Genomic DNA, 19723 nt, shown 5'->3' on the forward strand with positions numbered 1-19723 from the left:
AGCGTTCAGAGCTGCTACAAAGTGAGTGAGTAATGTTCACAATGTTCAAAAACCAAAAGTGTTTCCACCTACAGTTACTTGTGGTGTGGTTATAAATGACATTATTTTACCTTTCCAGACTTTAATACTTAAATATCCAAAAATATTTCACCATTTTGTCACCCTCATGTCATTACAAACCTGTATGACTTTCTTTCTACTGCAGAAACCCAGCAGAAATGTTGATAACTAAGCAACACGCCACTTACAGGTTTTAAACAACATGCGGGTGAATAAACAATAACAGTTTTCTTTGGGCGGGAACTACGATATTAAATCTATTATAATGTTAATACATTTTTAAACAATTTAAAATTGATTGTTTGGAGATGTGATTAAATCCTCCACTGTGTGTGGATAAGGTGAAGGGGTCTTACCGTCAGCGGCTCTCCTTGTAAAGCCTGCAGAATGAAATTACTGACCACTCGCCCGTCATTCATGTGCATGCGAGACCCGAAGGTGTTAAAGATCCGAGCCACCCTCACCTCCACGCCCTCCTGTGAGACAAGCATATGCAAAATACCATCATCTCATGGGTTTCTATCCAGAGATGAGGGCTATGCTGAGAATATCATATGATGATACATTAATGATTCATTCGATAACAAATAATACACTTATTACAGCAGGGTCTAAAAGTGTAATAGTGTACACTAGGGCAGCAGGTCATCTTAATAATTGAAAACCCTGAAAACAACCTTTTTTAACAAAATGAACAATGTTGCTTTGCCTAGGGCTGTTAAACTACGAATTGCATCCGGAATAAAAGTTTCTGTTTATATACCATATGTCTGTGCACCGTGCATATTCATTAGTATTTATAAACACAAACATACACGCGTATATTTAACAAAATATCAAATAATTTTTTTTAACATATTTTTTGTTATTTGTTTACTTCCTATTTATGTTCATCACAATCCATGTTATATTCAAATAAATATACATTTTCCTTTTCATTTATCTCATATTTTCATTTATTATTTTATTTATTGATTACTGGAGTCCCACAAACGAAAATCTTGCCTAGGGCACCAACAGAGGCTGGACCTGCCCTGTGTGTACGAGTATGTGTTTATAAATACTTAATAAATGTGCACAGACATATAAACAAGCTTTCCTTCAGCTCAGTGCTCAGCGCATGGCACCAGCAATGCAAAGGTCGTGGGTTCGATCCCAGGGGATGGCACATACTTTGAAACAAAACTATAGTGTAATGCAATGCAAGTCGCTTTGGATAAAAGCATCTGGCAAATGCATGAATGTAAATGTAAATAAAAACAAACATTTAATAAATTAAAAAGCCCTAGATAATTCTCAAAGCTACTGCTATTTTTCCATATCTCCATCTCTAAAGATTGACTCATAATGGAGACAAGAACCTTCCGGGATGGAGACGACCAATCGGTAAGTCTCACCGGATGACCCGACGTGCCAGTACAACTTCTATGAATCATGTGTGATTCTTGTGACGTTGAGATACTTTAGAAAAGGCCACAATCAATGTCATCAATAACTGCCGATTTACATCACGGGGTAAAAATACAAACAGCTTAATAAAGTCTGAGTGGCCGCACAAATCGAGTGATGGCCATAAATACACAGAAAGCAATAAACTGGGAAAAGTCTTCTGGAAAAGGACACTAGATGTGACACCAGCTTCATAAATCGTGAAAGACAGCCCGTCTCAAGACAGCCCGTCTCAAGCCAGACCGTCTCAAGCCAGACCGTCTCAAGCCAGACCGTCTCAAGCCAGACCGTCTCAAGCCAGACCGTCTCAAGCCAGACCGTCTCAAGCCAGACCGTCTCAAGCCAGACCGTCTCAAGCCAGACCGTCTCAAGGCTGTGTTCACATTAAATACTTGTGCTGACGTTGAGAGATTTTTTTTTAACTTGAGCTATACTTTGAACATAAAACATGAAAACTCATGAATATCATTATAAATGAAGGCTAGAAAATGGCAGACTGCATGGAACAGGGACGGAACAAGGACAACCTGCCTAAGCGCTCCTCTAGGGAAAAAAGCGCATGCTTGACTACAAGGCTACCAGTTTGACAGCATACTAAATCAAAACCGCATACAAACACTTTGTGCGCATGCCACAAACCACTTGGGTTTATATTGTGAGGAACTCAGATCTGACTTAAACACAAAGCTTGAATGCTTCACACAAATCTAAAGGTTATCTCATCATTTACTCACCTTCATGCCATCACCACATTCTTTGTTCAGTTGAATACAAACATTTATATAAAATCAAATTATCTTCTCATATGATGTCAACGTGATAAAAAGAATGATTTTTGCATTACATGTGTTCTTTATCAAACAGCTTCCGCAGAACACATCGTGATTGCACGGACGTCTCAGAAGGGCTGATAGCATAAAGCCTCAGTTTATTAGATCAGACTGCATATTTCAATATGACATATTTAGCTTTCTTTAAAGCCACAATGGCTTTCCTGCATGAGCGTAAATAATCATTAGAAATAATAATCATAACCTCTCAAGCCAATAAGCTTCTAGTATCACTTCAGTGTGTCGTCAGACCTGATGGTGGAGAGAGGACCACATATAAATTTGGATGTAGCGACCGAGGATGCAGTTCCTCTACAGCAGGGGGGCTCTCCTGCCCCCCTGCTGTGGTTTCAATGCCGTCTTTATAAGGCCCTGTTTATTCCTGGTTTTGATATGTTTTTTGATCGATCGGATCACCAGTGGACAAAAGAGGCACATAACGGTTTACAATTGCTGCTGTAATCCATCTATTTTGTCCACTTTTGACCACTTCTGTCCTGATTTCTTCAAGAAATACCTGAAAAGGCATACACAGCCAAATGTATTTGCTTTTCAGATATTTCATTCGAACAGACGAAATAAGTGCATGCAATGTACATATGAGCGCGACCAGAGATGACGGAAATTTTTTTTCCATTTCTGCTTTGCCAGATGAGAGAAAGCGCCGAACACTGTATGAATGTGTTAGAAGTGGAATGGTGAGAAAACATTCTGCTTGCCACGTTTTTCGTCTTTAAACGAAACGTTAAGGTCTTTAGCCGGCAAACTTTAAATCCTGTCCGGCTAGAGCACTTCTCATAATGTTTACGCATGATGTCCGTATACGGAGAGTCGACGATCTCTTGTGGCTGTTCATCAAACGCCAAAACAAAAGTTTACAGAATTGGGATTTGGTCTATAGGCCTCAGTTTCTTTCTATTTCATACCCCTTCCGCTTGCCCCTTGAAACAGAGTGGCAAGGGGAAGGGCTAAAAACATTCCCCTAAGATGAGGACACCATTACTACACTGTCATTGTAATATGTCATTGACTGTACAGAGATGCAGCAATGTTTATCACAAACTTCCAAGATGCTGTTGTCAGCTGTGGTCATATCAGTTTTGTGTATTACAGCCTAAAAAGTGACTTTTTCGTCAACATAAGCTGACCACGCAACTGAGATCGCATTCTGTAGATTTCTCCCTCTGTTCGGGCGGGAAATCGGAGGGTGAACGTGAACAGACAACCCTGTCTGTTCGCCGCATTGGTCGGAGCTCGGAGCACGTTCTGCTACCCTCCGTCCGTGACTGCATTCCTGAGATGGCCATTGTCACAACAACTTTTTTGCAGTTGTGAATGTTGCGGTTCTATGGTGCAATCAGTAATGCGTTAATTTTACTAATGTTTGCTACTTTTTATCAATGTTTCATGTATTCGAGCCGAAAAAAAACATTCAATTAAACAAACGTGATAATTATTTGTTGTTTAGATCCTTATTAAAGCCTAAATAAAGGCTTACATTACACTCGCATGAGCAGCCATGTTGGAAAATGTCATACCCCTTCGTTTGAAGTGATGTCCAGAAAAATCTTCATTTGAAGGGCTATATTGCCTTTACCCCACCCCTCTTATCAAAAGAGAATCGAGACATCCCTACCCCTTCACGTGAACGCGCTAAACAGAGGGTTAGGGGAAAGTGTAGGGGTAAGGGGTAGGAATGGGATTGGGCCTAACGAAAACACCTCGACACTACTCCCCTATTTCAACAATCCCACTTCTTGCCAAAATTATATATTTTTTATAAATTACCAACATCAAAATAAAAATAAATTGCACTATATTGCCACCTAGTGGTGCAACTGGGTAGCAACTACCTTGCATGCAAAACAACCTGTGTTATAGTGATTTAGAGGTTACATATACTGTATTTTGCAGCTCCAGACTATTTTTATTTGTTGGGAGAGGGCGGAAAATGGCTCTTTTTGTTGCAAAGGCTGCTGACCCCTGCTCTACACATAGTTAGAACGGGCATCGCCATTCTTTCTAATTGTACCGATCATAACCTGTAGAATGTAGAATGCAGAATGCGTTTTATTTGTGTTAGTGATTATTGTATGATGATCGTGGTCATATTATTATATGATTATTATGCTGGTAAAATTACAATGCATCTTGAAAGACAAATCGCTCAAAATGCATTTTGTATTTTTGAAGGCATCACTTAAGTCAACCTTTATTTATGCAATTAAGATCCAGCGTATGAAATGTAGCACCATCCAGCGATGAGGTTGCGAATTGCAACCAACGGTTCACTTTACCCCTCCCCTCCCTTTCGAAGCACTAAGGTAACCGAGCGTAGCACTAACTCATCTTTGTCGAAGGAGATATCGTATTTATGAAACAAGCTCAAAGGTTTGTGCGTTTAGGGCTACTGTAGAAACAACATGCTGAACTGTAAGGGAACCTGCGGTGTATGTAGATAGAAATAGTTCATTTTAGGGTAATAAGGCTTTATTAGTCAAGGTCTTTAAACACCTCTGAGGACATATGTATGTATATTATATCACATGACTGTCAATAGAGCCTCGAAAATTACACATTTGACATTCAAAGGTGGTGCTGCTCATAGATTCACAAAAGACATTTGTGCTTCCGTGGTCGATCAGACCATGAGACTTTCCCATAATGAGATATGTCATACAGATGTTAGATAGACACTTAATTGACTGCGTACGGACTGCTTTAGATGGCTCATTGCTCATTGTAAATTAAGCAAGCAGTATCATTTATAATGATGATGCATTAATAATAATTAAATAATAATTCAACATTATTCTTACAGTACACCCTTTATGGTTTATTCAACGTGTTCACAGGATCCGATGCAGTAAATCCAATCCAATTGTCTGCAGGTGAAACCTAATGCACACTTAGCACACACATAAACGGACCATCGACTAAACTCAGTACAGAAATAAAAGGGATGAAATGATTGCTGAACGAAGGGATGAAAGAACAAGTTATAAAAGAGAGAGGCAACTGTGTTAAATATGGTGATTTGAAGGGATAGTTCACCGATTAATTCCTAACAGAAATTGCTTGAATTAACGGTGACTCAATATCTTTCTTAATAAAAACAGACGGAACTACAAAAAAGTACACTGACATTTGCTTATTATAATCACAGACTGTACGAAACGAATAGCCTGCCCACAAACACTGCAGAAAAATAAGAAACGAAAAACAATATTAACGTCATATAGTTGCTTTAAAGAAACGAATAATCACAACACATCAAGCTAAAAAATGTATAAGAAACCAAAAAAAAGCAGCTTTATGTTAAATAAGTTACGTATATTAACAATATGAATAGCCTAATCACGGCACACACTTTGCTAAAATAAATAAATACGAAACGAAAAACGTTTATGTTAAATAAATGGCAAAGCACCACTTTTTTAAGATTAGAGAAGAAAATTAAATCTAAAAAAAAGCTCTTGATAACAGCGCTTACATGTTCTAAGCCAGTAAAGCCCCTCCATCGTCTTGTCAGTCAGCTCACTTCACTTCACTTTCCTCACATGATAAATAAAACCTCACTCCAGCTGCTGATCTTTGTTGTGAAATTTGTTCCGCCTACTCCAAATACAGCAGATGCATTCAGATGCGTAATTGAGGTCTGATCTTTAACTAAACGAAGTGATTTATTGCTAGAAAAATGACGGTGGGGTCGGTGCGGCTGTGGACAAGTGAGGTAATCGGTAGGCGGGTGGACACCTTGTATCTCCGGTGACACCGGCTATCACAACAAGCCTTCTGCATACGACACTTTCCCTGGTGGAACACAAAATTACGATATTTTGAGAAATGCCTCGGTGGTTTTGTGTCCATAGAAGGAAAAATCAATGGAGGCCAATGTTTTTTGGTCTTCAAAATATCTTCTTCTGTGTTGTGAAGAAGTCAACGAGTAAATGAAATCATTTTTATTTTGGGCTGAACTCTTTCTGTAAGTTGAAGAACAGCCAAGGAGATCGAGGAGTTTCTCACAAACCTGCTTATTTGATACATTTATATAGTGGATACAAATGCAGAGGCAGTCGATAGATAGACATTTTTCCAGTCAAATACAAGTATCTACACTAAGAATTCTCATAATGTTTTTACTTCAGAACGAAGTTCTTTTTACTCTATAAAAATACAAGTATTTGGGATTTATGATACTTTACGTTAAAACCTCTAGTACTTTCTATTTTTACTTAAGTACAAATATTTGAATTCTTGAGTAAAAAACTGGAGCAAAAGAGCAAGAATGTACTAGATTGGCAATGTACCTAAGTACAAAAGGCAAATAAAAACAACCTGTACTTATGAATTGTAGTGGAGTAAAAAGTACGATACATGCTTGATAATCCAGGAGTAAAAACACCTACAGATAGAAACTACAGATACTTGAGAATTAAAATACTTAAGAACTGTCCACCTCTAAACAAATGAGACGCATGAGAATAAGGTAAAAGAGAAAAAGAGTCTCCTTTCATCTTTCCTGATTACTCCTTGCTCTTTGTTAAATAAAATATTTACTAAATGGACTTCAATATATTTTCAAAGATATATTTTTGCTTCCTCCGCAGGGTGGGCTTCCTCCGCAGGGTGGCTGGGCGATCCCTTAGAGATAGGGTGAGAAGCTCGGCCACCCGGGAGGAGCTCGGAGTAGAGCCGCTGCTCCTCCACATCGAGAGGGGTCAGCTGAGGTGGGTTGGGCATCTGTTACGGATGCCTACTGGACGCCTTCCCCGGAAGGTGCTCCGGGCCCGTCCGACCGGGAGGAGACCCCGGGGAAGACCTAGGACACGCTGGTGGGACTATGTCTCCCGGCTGGCCTGGGAACGCCTCGGTGCCCCCCCGGAAGAGCTGGAGGAAGTGTCTAGGGTGAGGGATGTCTGGGCATCTCTGCTTAGACTGCTGCCCCCGCGACCCGGCCCCGGATAAGCGGTAGAAAATGAATGAATGAATGAATATATTTTCAAAGAGTAACCACGTGGTCCAAACCACTCTGAGACAGCAGTTCAAGAAAAGAAAAACAGCATCATAATTGTGGTCTTCTGTAGCCTGTCTGGATGTTCAATAGACAACTGTGATATCTCCATCAATACCAGACTGAATCTCTAGATAATCAATAGATAGCAATAATGCTTTTAATTTTATTGCAGTATTCGATGAGACAGCAGTCTGACTCTAATGATAAAGATGTTAGTTGGTTCTTTGGTCATCCACATCATACACTTATTAAATCAGCTACGAGTCGATGATAATATAAATTAAAATACTGAATAAGAACACAAAACAGGGCTAAATACGGATTCCTTTCATGCAGTGTGTCACAGAACTTCAAAGTTCTGGAATAAAATGAATATTACTGTAAAAAACAATGTAGACAGTGGAGAGCAACCGGATGAACAGTCATTCATGATGTGAATGAAAGGAAGTGAATGGAAGGGTGATTCATGTGTAGCTGAGCATAAAACATGACAGCAGAGCTGAAAGCAGGAACAGATGAAGCTTTGCCACCAACTCAATGATCTTGGCTCTGCCGCAGAGGGGGTAAACGGGTGATGGACATACAGATATGGAAAAGAGGAGACCCCGCTGGGCAGAAGCACAAAACGATAAACAAGAACAACCAATAACGCAGGGGGACACAGACAGAAAGAGAAAATGGTCCATTTTTACTTCCCAGATGATCCTGTGACGTGACATGACAATTTCTACTCGCAATCTTAAGTTTGATGGAAGCATAACTTTCCTTGGTAAACTGAAATCAAAACTAGCTTTCCTTAGAGTTGGCAATTTTAGAAAAGCGTCACACGTTTCAGCCGTTTAAAAACTCTGAGTTGACTGATATGATGTGATTACATGCATTCTTGGATCAACTCTATTTTGCCCAAACCACTAAATCACAATCTGTCACTTTTCCACTGTGTGGCTGAATGTATGGAAGTAGTATGATGCCATTAGTCTTTGAAGCAAAAAATCATGTTGAATTACCACTGATCAAAAATAAATCTGTGGCATAACCAGTGCTTGCATGTACAGAGTCTGCAATTCAATATGGTTGTTCAATTAAGATGAAAATATTTCGGTTTAAAAGTTAGCTTCCCCAGATGATTTCGTCATTTAGCAGACGCTAAATTTCAGATTTAAAGATTCAGTGGTTTCAATTAATTCGGCGGGAATCCCAGGAGAACCAATAGCGCACCGAATCCGCCGAAGCATGATCACTACCTGCTGCCTGCCGCTTCATCCGCAGGTGGTGGAAGTCGTCAAACTTTTAGACCAATTAGCCGCTGGAACCCATGAGGACCAGTATTTAGTTTAGTTTATCAATTTGTTTATATCGGCTATTTGGCTTCATTTTGTTTGATTCTCAAATCCTTGATATTTCTCTTTATAAACTTATGACACATAGTCCTACGCCGCTTTATAATCATAAAATATTTTACAACAACGTTTTTTAAGAAAAGATTGTTATTTATTATTTTTCTATTGCCATTTACACTTACTTTTATTTGTCTGTTTAAAATGTAGGCTATATTCTTTGCTATTTTCCCATTTAGTTTTATAACAAAATAAACGTTTTTTAATTTAGATGTTGAGTTAAGTTTATTGTGTTGGTGTTATGTAATTAATGTAATGCTTTAAAATCTTGTTGTCTTGCTTTCTGACACATTTATAATACCATTTGCATGCGTCATTCAAATAGCTTTATGCAACAGCTTCACTATTTTATTTTAAAAACTCAATACGCAGTAACGGTTTAGTCCCATTATTTGATAACTTATGATAATGCTTCTCAATAGCATGATTTTATGTTTGTATTTGGCGAGCTATTTATACGAAGAAATATACAAATTGCGTGCATATGATATGCAAGTGTTTTGCGTGCACTTTTGATTTACATTTAGTCATTTTGCAGACACTTTTATCCAAAGCGACTTGCAAAGAGTTCAGGGAGCAATAAGCGATATATCATAAAAGAGCAATAGTACATTATGTGCTAATAAAAAGTTACTAGTTTCAACAAAAGCTAGACCACTACCTGTGGAGAGAGATGAAAAGGGGTGTCACATGAGCCCTTTTGGGTTATTGGAAGATTACGCGTTTTGAACCAGCTGAAGTGGTTTGATAGCCTTTGCAGGAAGACCAGTAAGGAGAGCATTGCAGTAGTCCAACCTTGAGATTACCAGGGCCTGGACAAGGAGTTGTGCCGCATGCTCAGTGACGTAGGGTATAACCTTTTGAATGTTGAATAAGGCATATCGACTGGATCGCGTTGTCTTTGCAAAGCTGAAGGACAGCTGTTCATCAAATATGACTCAGAGATTCCTGGCTGATTTGTAGGGAGTGATTGTGGAATTGCCAAGTTGGATGGTGAGATCGTGTTGCACCGTAGGGTGTGCCGGAATCAAGAGTAGTTATGTCTTGGTCAGGTTCAGCTGGAGGTGATGCACTTTCATCCAAGCCGAGATGTCATCTAGGCAGGCTGTTATGCGTGCTGCTACTGTGGTATCGTCTGGGTGAAACGAGATGTAGATCTAGGTGTCGTCAGCATAACAGTGATGATGGGTCCTAAGGATGTCATGTTAATGGTAAAAAGCAGCGGTCCAAGCACTGATCCATGAGGGACCCGAGTGATCATGTGGGGAGCAGTGGACACCGAGCCCCTCCTTGACACCTTGAAGGATCTGCTGGAGAGGTAGGATTGGATTAGGATTGGAGTCTGAGATTCCTAAGGATGACAGGGTTGCTAGCAGTATCTGGTGAATGACTGTGTCAAACACTACAGATAGGTCTAGCAGAATCAGGACTGAGGATTTGGATTCTGCCTTGGCTAGCCACAGTGCTTCTGTGACCGATAGCAGTCCAGTCTCAGTGGAGTGGTTTATTTTGAAGCCAGACTGCTTGTCATCTAGAAGTTTGTTTTGGGATAGGTGTGAAGAAACTTGGTTGAAAACTGCCCTTTCAAGAGTTTTAGCAATAAAAGGGAGGTTGTGGGTTTCTTAAGTCTGGGCTTGTTTGAATGTGGATGAAAAGTGCCGGTGAGCAGGGAGGTGTTGTTGATGTGTGTGAGTGCGCTGGATATGGCCTGAAGGAGATGGGAGGGGATTGGGTCAAGGGGATGGGAGAGAAGTCGGGTGACTTCGGTGCCAGCCAGTTTTCGTGTTCATACCTAGGCTAGTTAATCCACAACCAATGGGTTAATACAGAAACTTTTAGCTACAATAGATTGGCAGTACTAGGAGATCAGATAGAATACTTCGTTATATTAATTCAATTAATATATAAATGTGTGATGATGCCTAAGAGATCAGTGAGAACAAATATATTCACTTTATTGTGAAGATGAGTGGACTGCACGGGCAGCATATCAAAAGTACAGTATCTGCATTTCTTGCTTTGGTCTTCGTCAGAGCCGACTTGTACCACCTGCTGGTGAAGCTGGCAGGCAGCATGTAGAGATCTTGCATCGTGAATTTCAAGCTGAATTTGAAACACAGAATTTGGTTCTGAAGCTAATTTTTAAACCGGGATAATATGGATTGAAAATTGTCTGTCGGATATTAAAGGTTGTATTTTAAAACAGTGAAATTGTGTGTGAAATGTTTCAATTTGAAATATTCACAGCTTAACTCTACAACTATATCTAATTGCAGACTATAATGCTGGGTTCACACCAAACGCGAACAATCGCGTTCCACGCTCTTTATTATTTGCGGGAAAAGTTCGTTATTTTCGAGAGAGTGACGTGGAATTCTAAATATTTTCAACCTTTGCAGAAGAGGAGATTGACGCGCATTTGCTGCAATCACGCTGCCAGACTCACGTCGTTCGCACACGCTTTGTATTGACTAATAAACCTGCACAAACCGCTTTATTCGCGTTTGGTCTGAACCCAGTGTAAATCTGTTGCATTACAAGTGCTTGCATGTTTATTTTTGATAAGTGGTAATTCAACATGCTTTTTTGCTTCAAAGACTAATGTCATTAAAATACTTCTAAACAAATGGTTCTTGGAACGCTGAAGAACAGTTATACAGTTCTTTTTCCAGATGCTTTTTGGCACGGCGTGATTATAAACCATTTTCAGGTCTGAATTATCAGCATGGTTGGCTAACAGCAACTAAGAATTGCCCACTTGTCTGTTGCCTGGCTACCAGTTTCTCTCTTGTACCAGACCAAATTCAATTGAGCATTTCGTGGTCTCACGCGTTCTCTGTATTGACTTTCGGTTATGCGTTGAGCGCTGTCTGTTATTCTATCAAATTTAGTAGAATCAGGGGAAGATGAACATATCTGACCATCCTCCATGACCTAGTCGCTATTTTTGTCATACCGTCTACAAACTCTTGCGTTACCAATGATGACGAATGCATTTGTATTATATTCCAAAGAGCTCTGTTATCGGTCTATCCGTGTCCAAACTGGGTACTTAATGTAAATTTTTTCTTCAACTCAAATGCGAAGCATAAAGATAAAAGTTGCAAAAATGAAACGCATTAATCTAAAATGCATAGATGTATTGGAAATAAAATGTTCCCTCTGCATTCAAATCAACTTAAATGTCACGGGTTTCTTTTTTTAAAGGACAGGACTGATAGCAGCTGTCATTTATGGGTTGTGACGAATTTATTATCATATCTTCCTGAACTATGATTATGTCATAAAGTAAAATAAGTTCATTGGTGAAACAGTGATGGTGATCCAAATCTGACATCAAGTGTGGAAAAAGTTATAATCAGCTGCTACAAAGGCTGGTGCCTTTCAATCATATTACAATGTTTAACAAGAGGATACCAGAAGAAAAGGAAGCTGTCAATCCCATTGCACAAAAACATATTGAAATGCCCCATCTCCCTACCTGAACAAAATCTACTGATGGACGAATTTTTCTCTTACCTGTTTCATGTAGGCGTAACACATGGTCTCAGCAACCCGCTTCCCTTCATCATAACAGGCCCGTGGGCCGATAGGGTTCACATGGCCCCAGTATTCCTCATTTTGAGGGTGCACCTCTGGGTCTAGTAGAAAAGGAAAAACAAACATTTTATAAACCATTTTGTAAACTCCAAATATCATACCAGGCAGCTTGTGGTATTATAACAGGGTATTTTATTTTTCTTCAACAATAACAGTAGGCAGAATTCAGTCTGGTCAAGCAGATATAAAGCGAGACTGACTCAGCCTACTGAGAGTTTCTCAAGAGTATCATTGAGAGATCGACACAATGAACAAAACAAAAAGACTGGTGTGGGGTGCCCCATGACATCATCTCATGATCATATAGAGTAAGATGAAGTTTTAAACCCTTATATAAAAGATCATCCAGGCCATAGAAAACCTCTGGTTTGAGATTTGATAAACCTATCGCCGGTATGTTAGTCACAGCTGGAGGTGGTACCCCAGGCTGAAAATCCTGATGGAAAGGTTTCATCTCTGACATCTGTGAGCCAAACGGTCACCTTGGGATACAGGCTTTTAATTAACTGGTGCAGTGTAGACCACCACAGAGGCGTGATGCTTTTCAGTAAGTGGCACAGCTAAATCAGGCCGAACAAATTTAACAGTCGATTCCCAGGCATGATGATCAAAGAATTCTCCTAATGAACTAAACATTACTCAAATAAGTTATTGTATACATGTTCTTTGGAACATACTCTGCTAATCCTGCAAAAGGGTGATTGACGAAACCGATGCTTATAACTCCATAATAATTGATTTAAGAGGTCTGAAGCAAAGGTTAGGGTTAATATGATCGGATTTATGGACTTTCAGATGCAGAAAAGTAATTGATTTTTTTAATTATTGATTGCTTTCATGTAAAAAAAATCTATTGCTTTTAAAAAAAGAGTCTCAGAAGAAATCCATAGTGTTTCTTTGTAATGTAATAGACCCAGCTAAAAGATTTACATTTAGTCATTTAGAAGATACTCAAGAACACAATCTGCTTATATTATACAGTTTTATAGATACCGAAGACGAATGAGTAGCCACAGAGCGTGCAGGAGTGTGTTAAAATAACCCTTAAAGATGATGATTGAAGATAATTCACAGATTCATGGTTGTGCCCAAAGGTTTGAACATGAGAAGGGGCTTGATCCCATCTGTTTACCCCGTGAACACAGATGGACAACAAAACCATGCCTGAACAGAACTAATAAACTTCATTTAAATTTGATTTCAAATTGCTATTGTAGTGTCTATATTCAGCATTTTCTTAGTTGTTTCTTAGTTATTACTAATGCTGTCAATTAAAAAAATTATACATGCATTATTCATACATTCTTTTCTGTCATTCATCGTTTTTAAATATAATTTTGCATGTAAAAACAACAGATTTTTTTAACCGCGTCATTTTATGAATGAAAGTCAACATTCTAATACGAGAACTGCAACTGATCTCTCTATTGCATGGTTTTTCTTACATTATTATAGCCCTTCAGCATTATAATTGAGAGCTATCATGGCTTAAATCTGAGAAAAATGTAACGCATGCGTTAACGTTGACAGCCCTAGCTATTACATATTCTTTTATTTTTTACGGTCTTGTAATCTATAGTAGCCCATCATTCCCATCATCCTAAGAGGAAACAAATTTGAGAATTTAATTTAACCATAAGTATAAGTGTAAATTTAGGCTGATTTCAATAACCGATAATTGTTTAAAATTGGAAGCAGATAACTGATACTGGCCGTTATACATTCTCTTAATGTTGAACACATTTTTTATTTTAAAACATTGACTGTTATACAATAGTTTTCATCAGGTTCTTTTAGCCACCAAGCCTTATCTGATGATAAATCCCTCGTTCCTTTGAAGTTATAGCCATTTTCTATTTTCTTGAATGTTTTGAATCATTATGGCAATTGCATATCTACTCCATGCATTGATGTCACCGCCTTGCTTTACAACTGCTGAGGTTATTTTGATCAAAAGCAGCTTTTTCCCCATAAATATTGTATAAAAATTAAGGCCGTAATGCTCTACCTTTGTAGATCTTCAAATATCGATCCAATGCCTGACTAATGTACTCAAAAAGTTACTGAAACACTGCCTCTTTTGACTTTGAGGGGTCTGTCTAGCTTTTTTAGTTCAACAGGATTGAGCTACACACATGCGCATGCATGCACACACACACTTTATGTTGACATAATATATGTCTGTGCATTGTGCATATTTGTTTTGTATTTGTAAACACAAACACTTACACGCATACATTTAGGAAATATTTGCATGCACGTATTTATATTTATATCTCTATTAAATATATACATTTATGTGTATGTGTTTAGAAACACACAATTAATATGCACATTGCAAAAACATATGTTATGTAAACATACACTTTAATTCTGGATGCGATTAATCGTGATTAACCGCTTAACAGCCCAAGTCATAATACCTTTATTATAATATTGATGGGTTGTTGTCGTCTAAAGTAATGCTTTTAGGGAAATTACAGTGACTTCTACCTATTTAGCAGCACTTTTATAAGGAAAATATATTTTGACCACAATATAGACTGGAGACCTTTGTGGAGAGCACACATACCTCCATATACTTCTGAAGTGGAGGCAAGGAGCAGGCGCGCTCCGACTCGCTTGGCTAGACCTGGGGATAAGAGACGACATAAGAAAATTTGTTGTTAATTTCTGCATCTAACCAAACAACCACACCACACATTAGTTAGAAGAAGCCTACAATACCAAAGCAATCAAACCAAACAGCCTGGTCTGGATTAATAATGTGCAACTATGTTTTTTCACAGCTGTTTGCAGTTAAATTGTAAAATGACTAAGTGTTTTGACTAGCTAAAGAAATATTTATATCAGCCACTCTATTAGAAAACGACGTCCAATTCATGTATAGTATAAATGATTATACAACAGTTAGATTTGGACTCAGAAATATCAGCCTCTTGTCCAATCAGATTCAGAGTCACAGAACTGGAACAGAGACCATTAAGAATGACAATCACAGACTGACAGATGCCCTGACACACCACTGGATCACCACTGGATCAAAATGTTCTTATGCTAACCTGTAAAGTGCTAATGGACATAAAAAACACGTTTTGCCATTTCCTGCTATAAATGCTAAAAATATCTTGTTCTGTACTTCCACTGTACCCATTTGAAATAATGATGCAGTCATGAAGGATGGATTTATAAATGTCTTCCAGTTGCAGGTCTTAACTCATTTAAACATCAGTCAGTACTTACCTAGCATGTTCAAAGTACCGATGGTGTTGGTTTTCAGAGTCTTGATTGGGTTGTACATGTAGTTTGGTGGTGATGCAGGGGAGGCCAAATGATATATCTGGTCAACTGTGGAAATTAAAGAAGAATACGGATTTAGAAATTGAGGGGAAAGACATCAAGGGGTTGTTTTAAATCACAAACCGTGAATGTTAGGGGTAATTGTGTGTAGGAAGTAAATGAACAACTGGTCACAACATAGTGCACTGCCAAGAGAAACTCATGATCACTCGAAATGCTTCTGGCATTCAGCCACTGGACTAATGTTTACAACACAACAGAGGACTGAAATCCAAGGATATAGAGGCTTATAGCAACTCATACAGCATCAGAATACATTACCCACCATCACACACTCACTTGTCAGACATAACATTTTATAGGGCCTTATGAAATCCCTTTCATTTTCCCCCAAATTCTGTTGTCCAGTTTTCCATCTTTTATTATAGAATAATAATATATTTGTCCATGAATATTTCAGTAATCACTTATACTGACATATAAAAAAAACTTTAAACCATACAGGAAAAATTACAAATAAAAGGGTATAACGTTAGTTGGTAAACCAGTATCTTACAAGTAAATTTTTCTTTTTTTATATGTTTGTTTTATAAGTGAACCTAAATTTCAGTACAATAGGTTAATAAAGTTATTATTAGTTATTAACCTAAATTTAACCTATTTTAGTTCTTACACCTTTTACAAAGTCAAGTTACAGCACTTCTCCAGTACTTTCAATGTGTGTTTTCATGTTTTTCCAGTTAACATACTTAATCACAAAATGTGATGTTAAAAATGATATTCACAACTTAAATTGTTGAATATGCCAACATTTAACATGCTTCGCAAAATTTGACCATCGTTTGCAAGAGCCTGCAGGGCCTCAATAAAACTTTTTAATAAGTGTTTTTGCTAGTTTCAGTCCAACGTAGTTATTATTTTCAAGTCATGTTTAAAAAGCAAATGCATTTACTCCCATTGGCATGCTGTTCTGAAAACGAGGGGCCCTAACGTACACGCAGCGCAATGCAACGCAAGTGTTTTTGCTAGTTTCAACCCAATGTAGATCTCACGTTGCCGTCCTGCGCCACTTTGTTTAAATAGCAAATGCATTTGGGCAAATTTTGTGCCCATGGGCATGTTGGTCTAAAAAAAGAGGTGTGCTCAGGCACATTGTTGGCACGTTGCTATTTTGAGGAACTGAAAATAGACTGCGTCATAGACCAACTCTAACATGGTCTAATGTCTAAAGTCAATGTCGCATTATTATTTAAAGAGTGCTTTAGGAATATGTGCCCATAGGCAGAAACACAGCGCTCCTACTTTCTGTTTATTACACACAGAGGGACAGGCAGAAGCACATAATAATGTCAAATATTTATAAAAATGAATTACAATGTCAAAGATGATTATTGTGGACAAAGATAAAAATTTATGCTGATTACACTCAGAGGGACGTACAGCAGCAATAATAGCAAATTATAGATTGCTACAATAATAGCAAATATAAAATAAATGGATTACAATGTAAAATATCAAAGAGAAATATTTTATTTAGAAATATTGAACAGAGCACGATCACATGCTTTGGTGCTCACAAAGGCATTTAAGGCATGAAACACCAACCAAACACAAAAACAAACAACTGCTCTTTTAAACATGGTGACGTACATAAAGCACATCCATCTGATCCAAGTGTACATGGAAATTGTAATCCCCAGTGACCACATATGCCATGACAAGAGATAGCAGACTTTGTCTTCTTCACGCTTCTCTTAATTAACAGAGGTTCTGGAGGTGAGATGCTACCTGACAGAAAAGAGCAGAGGCGAGACTCTGTGTCTTACACCTGGACCATAAGAATGGCCTGAAACTCATTTTATTCAAATTGCCTTCCGCTCTATGGTGCTTATTTCCGTTCACCTCTTTAACTTTAAAAGCTTTTTAAAAAGTTTTAAAGCGTCGGTTGAATCTAAATCACATTTCCTCTTTCCTTTGAAAGTCCTCACAGTTACATAACATTCACTCCTTTTTAGAAAGTCCTTGTACTCTAAAACTGGATTTCACAGACAAAGACGCTGGCGAGAGACAACTGAAAGAATAAATCCAGAGCTTTAATTTCAGCGCTTGATTGCAGGGATTGTGCATAATTCTAACCATTCCTGCAGGGCGCGAGAAATTCCCACGATGTTTGGTTGCCCGTAAAGATGGTTACTTAGAATTTTTAAGGACCAACAGCTGACGATTGTTGATCAATCATTATGTATTATACTATGTATAATAAGGGGGCTATATTTACATAATATAATAAAACATAATATTTGCAAATAGCAGCATCCATAACAAAAACATTTCACATGTCGATTCACACATCGTTGAGACGTAAACAATTTAAACTTGTGGAAATCATAAAATGTTTAAAGTAAGCTGTACACAGTTATACCACATGTGTTCAGGGACATTCATTGTGATGATCTTTCGCATGGTATTCATTCGTCCAACGACAGTACTGTTGTCACGTGAGTAACAAGCTTATTTTAACTACTATTACTTCCTATTCAAATGATTATTAGTATTATTAGTTTAGAATTCTTACTATAGGTTTGCGGGACTATATTATTTAGTAGCATGTTATTCATCCTTAATTAGCAACGTTCTTTTAAATGTCTTCCTGTGTGTTCTGACAGCCATACAAAGTCAAAAAAGTTATATACAAACATAAAATAGGTAAACTACGCCTTTAATGCTTTCATACTATCAACACTGACAATTTATTGCTTAATAAAATGAAATGTGTTCCGCATGCAATTGGTTTTTACCTTCGATATAAAGAGGCTCCACCACATCATGGTTTATCAACTCGAAGTTCTCGTGGCCAATCCAGTGCTCAACATTCCGTTTGCGGCCAGTGAAGAAATTATCCACCACGGTCACTTCATGACCATCCATCATCAGTTTATCAGTGAGGTGGGAACCCACAAATCCAGCTCCACCTGTGATCTACCAGAGAACAAACAAACACCTATTGTGTAGCTCACTTCATTATTACAAATTACAAATACATTTGTACAGATTTGGAACAACTCCAGGGAGAGTAAGTAATGCTTTTTGGGGGGCTGAACTGTTCCACATCATCAGTCCAAATTCACTTTTTATGTACAGAGTGAAGTCTCATTCAGGCAAGGTTACGAAAACAAAAGAGAAATATTTTATAAAGTGATTTTTTCTTGCTGATAGGAGATTATAAACTATAACGTTTTTAAAACCGTTCTAAATGTAAAGGAGTACACAATTATAACAAACAAACAGAGGAACGACTCGAAACTGTATACAATCTTATCTTCATCTGGTGTGAACAAGCCTTAAGAATTACTATGAAGATCGTCTTGTGTTTCCAGACAGAAACATTTTAAGGTAAGTGTATAGAGATGTGGGCGAGTAAAACCTGACATGGTCTTTATTTCTATCTAAACTACCCCTTGAAAGCTTGAGAATCATTCAAAGAAACATGCTAAATTAAGCAGTGGTCTCACAGGGGGTTGATTTACAACATATGACAGAAAGAGAACAGGGTGCAAACAGAGGAAATGAGCAGCTTTCTGCTCCCTGCTGTTTCCTCTCTCTTCTTCCCTTTCAATTATCGGCGACACCGCCTCTATTCCTCTAGAGCTATTGCAATGTAACCACAGCTGTCGAATATTTTGATGGTGTTTTAATCTGCCACTGTAACCTTATACTGTAAATGTGTGAGCTTTCTTTTTGAGAAGATAAAAAACTGTCATCAGAAAGACCAACTGTAATTTAGTAGCTCAAGTCACGGCCAGACTTTTATGCATTTGTATAGTATATTAGAATTTATATCCTATATATTCAGGAGACTGAAAAGAAATGGCATCCTTACCAAAATCCTTTTTCGGTCTTTCTCAGACAAGAATTTCACTGGCGGGTACTTCTGGGTAAAACTGAAAATGAAATGGACACATAAAAGGTTCATGAATATATAAAACGATTCCGGTTTTGTCTTAAGCATTTCAACTACATTCCAGCAAAAACAAACACTTCTCGGCATTCTCTTGGGCGAAAGACAGAGT

General features: G+C 38.1%; 1 protein-coding gene across 1 annotated transcript in view; it reads right to left on the minus strand.

Annotated features, from left to right (window-relative positions):
- Positions 1–19723, minus strand: part of uxs1 (UDP-glucuronate decarboxylase 1) — a 55540-nt gene that overhangs the window by 9059 nt on the left and 26758 nt on the right. The window contains exons 5-10 of the mRNA XM_079463581.1: positions 19534–19594; positions 18452–18632; positions 15597–15701; positions 14926–14985; positions 12273–12394; positions 417–536 (exon numbers count right to left, since the gene is read on the minus strand). Coding sequence (XP_079319707.1) covers positions 417–536; positions 12273–12394; positions 14926–14985; positions 15597–15701; positions 18452–18632; positions 19534–19594 — 649 coding nt within the window. The remainder of the gene's footprint in view (positions 1–416; positions 537–12272; positions 12395–14925; positions 14986–15596; positions 15702–18451; positions 18633–19533; positions 19595–19723) is intronic.

The sequence above is a fragment of the Barbatula barbatula genome (assembly GCF_947034865.1).
Source record: "Barbatula barbatula genome assembly, chromosome: 9".
Taxonomy (NCBI): Eukaryota; Metazoa; Chordata; class Actinopteri; order Cypriniformes; family Nemacheilidae; genus Barbatula; species Barbatula barbatula.